The 10,485-nt window shown below is 45.6% G+C and overlaps 1 protein-coding gene across 2 annotated transcripts; it reads right to left on the reverse strand.

Moving 5' to 3' along the window:
* Positions 1-29: 29 nt before the first annotated feature.
* LOC109515023 (dystroglycan-like) lies at positions 30-9,928 on the reverse strand. 2 transcript variants are annotated; one of them, XM_019868559.1, is made up of 3 exons: positions 9,812-9,928; positions 5,297-5,830; positions 30-2,534 (listed from the first exon to the last, which is right to left on the reverse strand). In XM_019868559.1, exons 2-3 carry the CDS (start codon positions 5,615-5,617, stop codon positions 222-224), a joined length of 2,634 nt encoding a protein of 877 aa, XP_019724118.1. In that variant the 5' UTR covers positions 5,618-5,830; positions 9,812-9,928; the 3' UTR covers positions 30-221. The 2 variants fall into 2 exon arrangements, with proteins under 2 accessions (XP_019724118.1, XP_019724117.1); XM_019868558.1 differs by having other exon boundaries at positions 9,605-9,928.
* Positions 9,929-10,485: the final 557 nt, after the last annotated feature.

The raw sequence follows: 10,485 nt of genomic DNA on the forward strand, positions 1-10,485 counted from the left end.
AGAGTAAGGGAATTAAAAAGTGCTCTCCATTTTTTTTTTTTTTTTTTTTTTTTGCCGGTCCCAGTAGGAGAACGTTGAATCATCTAATCCATGGTGGTCAAAATATTATGCATGGTTGCCTGCATTTCATTGAAATCCAAGTGTCAAGTTACGTCTGCGGTAGTTTTGTACGAGCATCCCTACAGTGCACCTGAATTCCAAATGGAGAGCTCCAGTGAGCGTTAGGGGGGCACGTACGGGGGCGGCGACCTGTAGGAGGTCATGTTCTTGGGGCGAGAGCCTTTGCCTTCGATGGGGACGGTGAAAGGTGGCGGGGGCTGGTAAGGAGGCGCGTTGGGATCGTCATCCTGATACACCGAATACTCTTCCAACAAATCCTGGTTCAGTAGGGTGCTGTGGGGACCGGCCATGTTGGGGTACTCTGGGGGAGGAAGCGGCGGCTTTTCCTCCTGAAGGATGAGGGGGATGCTGGAGGACGGCGGGGACTTGGAATCGTCCAGCTCATCGGCAAATATTATGGGAACTCCTTTTTTGATGAAGGTGGCCTGTTCCTCCATGGTCATCTTCCCTCTGCGCTTCTTGCGGTAGCACACCATGGCAATGATGCCAGCGATTAAAAGGAGGGCGGCGACCACGACCGCGGGGATGACCGTGTGCAGGTAGACGTCGTCGCTACTTCTACGATCCGTCCCAGGCGACGGTGTGGCGGTGGGTAGATCGGGAACTGGCGCAACCTCTCCCGGTGGAATGAATGTGACGCTTTGACATTTATTTGCGCCACGAATAGAGACGTTAATCGGTTTAAATTCAGGCTCCATAGCTTTAACGAAGGCTGGTTTAGGTGTGCCTTGCGGATCGGCAATCCTGTTACTGAGAGCTGTGATCTGCTCCTTCGGACAGAAACTCTGCGGCAGACTATTGTTGGTCCATTCCACCACAATGGAGCCCTTGGTGATGCTTTGTAGGGTCACTGTGCTGCTATTGCGATCGCCAAGAGCATAAGCTAACTTTTTTGTCAGAAGAATCTTTTTGTGGATGTCACTGCTCACACTTGTAGGGTCGCCGTAGAAACGTGCAGCAAATACCACTGACGGTTTGTCGTTGCTTGACCAGCGGTTGACTTGAACCTCAAACGCATCCATGACACTCCGCCCACCTTTATCAGTAGCCAACATGAAGTACTCGTGTTTGCCTTGGTGCTGCTCCTCAGGAAGGCCATACAAAAGCTGGATGGTACTGTTGAACTGAATCCAGGATGTTTCACTGACTGGCTCCCTGGGGGGATGCTTCAAAGTCAAACGCAGCTTGTCGGTGGTGCCATCTTCTTTGTCGAAGAATGTATCAGGAGGAATCTTCAGCTCAAAGTACGTGCCAACCCACGCGTTGACCTGGTCGATTGGGTTGCGGATTTCTGGCATACTATTGAGGTCCGGAGCCAAGGAAAGCGTGGTGGTGTGCTTCGGTGGTTTTGTTGTGGTGGATTTGGGTTCCCTGGGAGCCGGGGTTGAGGTTTTGGGTTTCTTGGGCTTCCTGGTGCCCGAAGGTTTTGGCTTTTTGGTGGTGCTCGGTAGCGTGGGTAACGCGGTGGCTTCCACAAACGTAGGTCTGGTCATGGTAGGTTGGATGGGCAAAGTGCTGGTCGATCCCACTGCCCTGGTGGGTTGAGAGGGACCAAAAACAGGCGTGTGGGCTATCTGATCTCGGACCCTCATGGTGGGCTTGACGGGAAGAGGTAAGGGACCGCGGACAGGTGGTGCAGAGTTGTCTGTTGCGGGGGCGATTGACGGGGAAGTCGGGCTGGGAACAACACGAACAGGGGGTTCTGGGTAAGTGGTGGGAGGGAGAAGGGAGGGCACCGGAGTGGGGGTGTTGTACAACTGTCGCTTGACACGTTTCACCGCATGAGGCTTCTTGTTGGCAATGTGCCAACCGACCACTGGGTACGCCAGCCTGGCTGACATGGTTCCATCCTTTGCGGAGGACTGGACAAGGCCGATGTCGGGGATATTGCCCTGCTCAAGGGCGCATCCAAGTTTCCACGACAGCAGAACTCCGTTCTCCACCACTTTCTTGGCATTGCCTGGTCCCGCCACGAAAGCAGACATGTCAAATAAGCGGTTGTTGACGACAGGGACGACCCTCATGTGCTCAACGGGAACATGCGAGAATCTTCTCATAACAGACAGTAAAGTGACCCTCTGCTCGGCAACCATCTTTGTCAAGTCGGCGTCGAGTATGACAGTGAGGACCGTGACGGGCTCCTCGGGGCCACAAGTGAAGGGCTGCAGGCCACTCGGATCAGACTGCAGCGCAAGCAGGGACGGTTCCGTGTCTGCTCGTTCCTCGGGGTGAACTTCAATCGAGAAGACCGTACTGGGAAAATCTCGGCTGCCGGTCGTCTCGCTTGTGTCTCGTCCAGACACGGCGATATGATACACACCTTTATCTTGCTCCAGGGCCAGGCCTCTCAGAATGCAGCTCTCTTTGTCCCAATAGAGCCATTGCGGTAATGCTGTCTGTCCCATCTCAGTTAGCTAAAAAAAAAAAAAATTATAATAAAAATTAAATAAATAAATAAATAAAAACAGAACAAACACAAAACACTCATAAGTCAGTGCAATTACTCAAATGATTATTGCACCACTTCCAGTTTTCATGTACGGAAGAACAAACATACGCGAGTCACTTATTATCAAATGTGACAGAGGGGAAGGGTTATCAAATGGGGCAAAAAGCCACAAGCCACTGAACTAGGAGAGCTATTGCTCTTCCTTTTCAGTTATTACTGTCCGTTGTGCAGCCTGCAACATATTACATCACAGTGAACACCCCATTCTGGTACACATCGAACAAATTGCACACCTTGGTTAGAAGGGAAACTCGAGGCAAATATTCTCTTTGCATGAAAAACATGAATCCAATCTCGGGGTTCTGCCATTTGATCCCGTACGGCACCTCTGCGGTCCACTAAGATCGATCTCAAACTGTCCTTGGGCTAGCACTCAAACGTCACGTGACCATCCGGGCGAGCCCGAGGACACAGTGACGTCATTTTCAGTTGACAGCAGAAGGCTGGCATAGGACAAAATGGCAGGGCCCTGACATTGATGGCAAGAGATCGAATAATGAAACGTGATTTGCTCTTGGCAGCGGCTGCGATTTGACTGGTCATTGCGAGCCGGGAAGTTCAGAGCGAAGTAAATAGCCTGCCAACATAAGTGCGCGTGATTTCTGGTGACTTTTCCGCCTGAAGGCATGTATCTCCCATGTCTGAACGTTTTCACTTTGCGAGGTTAAAAACATGAATGAAATCAATAAATGTCTCCATGTGTGTCGTGTATTATGCATGTTGCGCGGCAGTGTGACTGATAAATAGGAGTGCGTGCTGACAGACCTGTTATAGGTGAGCGAGCCACCACAACTGTTTGTACGCTTCTGCGATGTTTGTGCACACACAGACACAATAGTGTGCGCTCTACTGAGCAGTGACCAATCAAAACACATCCTCCAGTCAAATGATTTGCAAATGCAGCCGTCTGCAGTCACAAATTAAGAGGATAAATACGTCTACGTGGCATTATGTTGCATTGTTCTCTTTCACGGATGAAAGTCAAGACAGACGAAATGTTGTTCCTCCTCATTTAACTGATGAGGCATCATTGCTACCGCTTATAACACCTGCTGGTGGTTGAGCTTTTTTTTGTAATTAAATTGTAAGATGTTATGTCATAAGTAGTATAATGACCTTAAGTTCCCTACGCTCAAGTATGTGTGATGTTACTGACTGGAGATCAGAAAGTTTTTTTTTTTTTTTATATATATTTGTGTGTGCATTCAGTGCAGTCCACAAGTTGACATCTGTTTCCTGAAATAGGAAGCTGGATATGTTGAAGTGGTAAAGCCCCAGATTTGTTTGCATTATTGTTGTAATATGCGCTTTACTGTGTTTGCTTTATTAGCGATTTACAGTGTAGTACATACTTCAACGTTTAAGCCAGTGTTTTTCAACCGGTGTGCCGTGGCACACCGGTGTGCCGCGAGACATTGTCAGGTGTGCCGCGGGAAAATATCCAATTTTTATGCCTGTGCGGTCTTTCGCCCAGAAAGTAATCATGTAGTACCCTCCCATACCGCTAGGGAGCAGCAACAGCTAGCCAATTGCCTTGTGTTACAACGAGAGACACGCGAATTTGTGACGCATGAATGCAGGACTACGGTGAAACAATAGATATGAAAGATGATAAAATACTGTTTTCTTTGTGTTCGTTAGATTCCAATTCAAGCTGTTATAACGTCATTCTTCAAGGTTAAAAACGTTTATAGTAACAATATAACACGTTAGTTGGTAAAATAAGCGGGGGGGGGTTCACATTTTCAGCTAGTGGTGTGCCACGAGATTTTTTTCAATGAAAAAAGTTCGAAAAACCCCGATCTAAACAGTATAAATAAACTGAGAAATTATATTTTAATTAAATACACTGTTCAGAGTATCATTTTATCACATTTTTGGTTAGTGGTGTGCCGCAAAATTTTTCCAATGTAAAAAACGTGCCCTCATTAGCGCTGAGAGAGAAGCGCTCCAGTTAGCGTAAGGTTTTTAGCGTTCGAGAGCTAACTATGGCCATCGAGGACTACGAAGCGTCCCGTGGCTGTCTTTAGCATGATAACACGTAAAGCATTCGAGGAAACGCCGTTTATTTGAATGTCCGTCGAGCCATAAGCAATTTAGCATTAGCAGCTAATCAGATGCTACGGATCTAGCTTCAGTATCTACACACATAGACAGTGAGGTCCCTCTTGTCCAATCGGAGGCCAGGATGATGCTCGGTAAGCCAATGGCAGAGCAGCTATGAGTATGTTGAGTCTGGGAAACTCGCAGCTGTGACCGATATAAACATTGTTCACTATGTAAACCAGTGTGGTGGTTGCTGTTGCCATTTCCGAATGAATCAGTAAAGGTCGCTGTTGGATAAGACTTCGTTGTAGTGAATGTCTTCGCGAGGCTGGAGCAGAGAAAATGATTTCGTATAACGCAACAGGGGGGTTTTCGTCGTATGGGGGGCAGGAGAATGGGAATTGTGTTAATGCATGAAGATTTTTTCACTTAAGGGGGTATTTTCACCCATGTATGTTTCGTTCTAGAGGAGTTTCACTGTACCACACTCCAAAACTTTTTTTTTTAACAATGTAGTGATAATTTGTATCGTTCCCGAAGAAAACACATATCTGTATCTTTAAATTTCAGGCCATACTGCTCAGACGCAAACAAGACTGAATTCATGCTCGGTGCACTTACGTGAAGATTACAGCTGGCGTTCTCAGGCACCAGCGGAATCCTCAGCTGGAACACCTGGCCCACAATGGCCGAGGAATCTGGGATCCCAGGCTGCAAATCCTCATCGTTCACAGAGGACTGTGGCGGAGCCGTGGCCGTAGCAACAGACTGAAGCTCGGAGAGCATGAAAGACTGCATGGAAGCCTCCAATTCAATGGTGAACCTCTCCACCTCTGCGTCATGCTGTTCCGATGCAGCATCCAGGGCCGTGGCTATCAGAAGTCCAATTACCAGGGAGAAAGTCCAACACATCCCGGCTTCCCCGCCGCCCATGTCACCCATTTTATGTTGCGTAGCAGCAGGCCCTTGTGCTGCCTAGCAGATGTTGAAGAACGACTTAGGAGGCCACATGCACTGAAGTCAGTCAGATGATACACTTGGGGTCAGATTCCCTTGTTATGGGCTGTGCTCACTGATTGTGTTTTTCCTTTCGTTGTCCTCTGGGATCCATCAAGAGGGGTCTTTGGCAGCTGTTTAGACAGCCATGCCCGGCAGCTACAAGAGAAGACAAACAGATGTGACTTGAGGGTGTTTGCTTCCGTTTACCAGACATGTTTTCAGACCATGTGCTCAGGACCGCACCGTGCCTACGTGAGTTACGGCAGGAAATACAACAATGTACAGATTCGATCAGTTGTATAGCTAAGCAACAGAGGGGAATGCCGCACCATACTATTTGTGGTTACAAAGGCCTTTTCACGATTTTGTGGGAAAAATCTGGTTATTATAATGAAGTTTACATTATTAAGGTGTCCGTTGTAAGCAAAATCGGCAAATGGAAAAGGAATTAAGTGAAATCAGGATTTTGAAATGGGAATGTTATTGGCGTGAAAACGTAAACTGGGTACGACAAAAGGTTCGACTGTACTTTCATTTCGTGATATCAATTTTGCATTGGCTGTGGAAGTTAATGGAAGATAATTCTTGGAGAGGAAAAAAAAACTAAAAAAAAACCTCCCAGAGGGTATAAAAAAATAAATAAATGAACATTTTAAAAAGCTAAAATTGTTTTAAATAATGCATTTGCCATTAGCTTTATTTAAAGGAGAAAAATCAATTAAAGCTGGAAATGGCATTTTAGAAAAACTCAACTGTAGAGCACTTCCAAACAGCCATCGCTGCATACAAAGTGCATACAAAAAGGATCAGATTTAATGTTTTACCAGCTTCAATATTTTTTTAATTAATCCTAATAAATGTAATTTTATCAGAGTGTGTCAACAATCCCACAATTACATTTTTGGGGACTACAACACCAGCTGTTCATGTGTCCAAGACAGAAGTTTTGTTTTGTTTTTTTTTGGTCCATTTTTTTAAACTACAATATTGTCTCCTTGAGCAAAGATACCTGTGTATTTTAAATGGAACAAGTCAATTTGGGTGTTAAGAATATAAGTAGATGTGTTTCGTTTGTTGCACAGTAGATCAAATTACAAAGCCTTGTTATCCTGAGGTTCCAAGAGGAGAGAGAATAAGCCATTGGTCGATCAACATCATAACAAATATTTATATATATATATTTTTTTAAATCATCTACAACAAACGTGACATTTGTTTTGGCAGTCAACACTGATTGTCCAACGCTAGATGAAAATTTGCATTTCATTTATTTCTAGGGGAAAAAAAAAAGCACGGCCACAAAACATGAAGCGTAAACAATATCCCCGCTTCTAGGTAGGGTTAAACAAGTAATATTGAGACCATCTTTTTCTGGTCATGTCCACCCAAGCCAAGTCTGCAGCCGGAAAAGCTTGTATATCACAATAAGGATCACAACACAGAGCCACGGCATATTCTCCACAGTTAGTTCAATGAAGATCAAAGCCCATATGTACAAACAACCAAAATTCAAGACTTTATTTCAGACATGTAACAACCAACAAATCAATCTTCAAAAAGCTTGTTTTGAATCCAAATCCTCCTGTTGGATTCATGTCTGAATTTGTTCTTTCATGTCAAAAGCATTTGCATGAAAATAGGTTTTGCCCATAGGCTGGGTTTTATCCCGAATGAGCACTACACCTCACCTCGGGCTATTACCGCACACACAGCAAACAATCTGAGCATCAAAGTAAGCGCTCCACAATGTGGCCTAGATTCCATCCTGTTAGCGCACAATGAGTAATGGCCACCACAAGCCACAAATCCTCACTTCCTAATTTCACAATGCTGATTTGCACTTTTATAACCCGATATTCTAATGCAAAATGGAAGAAAATGGAAATGAAGCAAAATGGACTGATAACTATTGTTTACTGGCCTGGAGACACATCATGAAGTTACACTGTTGGATACAACTCAGCCATGAATTCACAGAGCACTATTAAGTGGCACAAACGGCAGCCTTTTTCCACTATTTGACACTCATAATTGCCCGTAGTACAAAGCAAGGTTATTACTTTTATAGAAAATTAACAAAATAATGAAAACTAAAATTGAAAAAGCATTTCCATTAACAGAATACCAAACGCGAGTGCTAAGAAAATACCAGTACAAACCACAGCTAACTGAAATGACATTTTATATAAACAATTCGAGCGAAAATGTCCTTCACTTTTGACGTTGTCATTTTATACATGAGCCTTCTGGGTCATTCTGTTTCATATATTTCTTTGGGCTTCACCGCTTCACCACAGGTGCACCACCATGTAGCACAAGGAGGTCAAGAAGTCACCTGGGAATTGTAGTTCACTAACTGTGTGTCACCTCGAAGGGACGTCATTGGGCAGCACCCTTCACTCAACTCACCCCGAAAGCTCAGTAACACACACACACACACACACACACACACACACACACACGTCAAAATTTTATTGCACACCTATTAAAAGCTCATTTCAAACATCAGGCCGCTTTAATGTAAGGCAAACAGTAGAGTGGCATATTTGCTTCTGGGTGATTTCACTCAGGTCTACACGAGTGGGAGTGAGGAGCTGAAGCAAATCAGTTTCACCACAGCGGCATTCTTGCTGTATGCCGCTCAAAGGATAGTTAAAAATTGAAAACTATCACAAATAATTAAATTCCGGATGCACAGTTGGCGCTCAGGGCCAATTGAATTGACGTAGCAAATGCAGCAGCCTCTCCAAAGAGCCTGAGTTGAATAACAAACATCCACAAGACATGTCCCTCCAACATTGTCCGACAAAGTAATACTGCGTGTGGCGCAAAAAAAAGATGCATGTAATGAAACCATCAGTGCTTGACGTTAAGAATACACTATTTTGTAAAAAGAACCGTGGTTATCTGCAGGCCTGGCAAATCCTTTTAACTATAATCTGAAAAGTAGCTGTGATTATGATCCATCTCGTTAGCTTAAAGCCCCAAACTGCAGCTAGCGAATTGTAGACTCAAAATGAGGAACGTGGGGAGATATTAAATATATATGAGAATCAAGCAAACCTGTACACAATCAGGACAGACAAAATGCCAAAATGAGCCCTAAAGATTTAATAACATTCACGGAGGACCAGTGGTTGTTATCAAACGCCCTTTTGAGAAGTGACCGTAAACACATATTTTATGGTTGACTTCTGCTTTATATACTGACTGTTTTTTTTTTTTTTTTTGTAATTCTGTAAGATAATTTCTGTCGTTTTATTTTCTTATCGCATGCTGCCCAAACAGTGTGTTCATACTAGGCCTGTATCGTTTGCCCTCGGTCCGACTACGATCTCATTTTGGGCCTTTGACAAATAATAAAACAAGCAATAACATCTAAATTCGATTTACCGGTGCTGTTCTAGAAACGCCGCGTGTGCGTGATTATTCGAGCGAGCGTTATTATCGAGCACAAATTGGGAAAATGCGAGCACGGTCCTGCAGCGCTTTTGCGGTATGTCCCGCAGCTGGCCGATGCTAGCAGACGTGCACCTGTTTTTATTCTAAGGGGATGAGATGGGAGCAGAGTCGGGAGCCGCTGCTGCGGGAAGTCGCCTCTCATATCAGCACACAAACGCATGAAGGCGACGGCCGAATGGGCCCCTTTGCCACACAAATACGTGTCGTGGGCAAAGTCAGAACGAGGGCCGAGCGAGAGTAACCAAAGTCGAGCGCAGCGAACTGAGCGGTCGTTGTCTCGCGAGTGTTGCTAACTAGTAGGCTAACGCTGAAAGAATCAAGACGGTGGTAAATGTTACGTTTATCCTTCCCGCTGAAGGAGAATGCGCTCTGTTAACTAGGATAGCGAGCAGCACTCAACATGACGACATATGTGGATTTTCCCAAGACGTGACAAGAAAGAGTGGCACGAGCAGAATGTATCCTGACCTTGTTAGCGAGCTAACGTTAGCCACCTCGCGCTGTACTGTCTCCTCCCCGATCGAGCCTGCACGAAGCGCAGCGAAGGCTTCCAAACTGCCATCAAAAGTGCGCTTTCCCCTCGGAAACGAATAGACTGGATGCGATCAGAATGACGTGAGGGCTCGGCGAAGCAGCTGATGGGCGCGCGCTTTGGTTCACTAATAGACGGCTCACAGCTCTGTATCGTGATGAGGTTGCTGGCAACCCCTCCCTGGCAGCCTGCCTGCCTGCCTCCCTCGGTCCGTCAGTCCTCCTACAGGGTATCAGGCAGGTTGAGGAGGCCATTGAGCAGCCAGGCGGGAGTGGCTCCTCCCTCTCTGGAGGTAAACTTGCTGGACGTTCAAATGAATCTTGATTTCACACTTCGTTTTCCCAAACTAACGCACCAGTAGGCACAGACAATGACGACCTGCAAGACGAGTTTACACGATCCAAATTATGTTTCGAGCAGCTTTTATTCACAAAAAGTCAAGAACTACTGAGAGGACCCAGAATAATGGAGTAAAGTAATGTACCGGTAATAGCCCACGTCATATTTAAAAAAACAAATATAAGAATAATAATTATTATTATAAATATTATTATTATGGGGGGGCCTGGTAGTCCAGTGGTTCACACGTCGACCTCACAGTGCAGAAATCGTGGGTTCGATCCCGGCTCCGGCCTTCCTGTGTAGAGTTTGTATGTTCTCCCCGGGCCTGCGTGGGTTTTCTCTGGGTACTCCGGTTTCCTCCCACATTCCAAAAACATGCATGGCAGGCTGATTGAACACTCCCAATTGTCCCGAGGTCTGAGTGTGAGCACGGATGGTTGTTCGTCTCTGTGTGCCCTGCGATTGGCTGGCAACC

This window comes from Hippocampus comes, unplaced genomic scaffold (genome assembly GCF_001891065.2).
Source record: "Hippocampus comes isolate QL1 unplaced genomic scaffold, H_comes_QL1_v1.1 scaffold41, whole genome shotgun sequence".
Taxonomy (NCBI): Eukaryota; Metazoa; Chordata; class Actinopteri; order Syngnathiformes; family Syngnathidae; genus Hippocampus; species Hippocampus comes.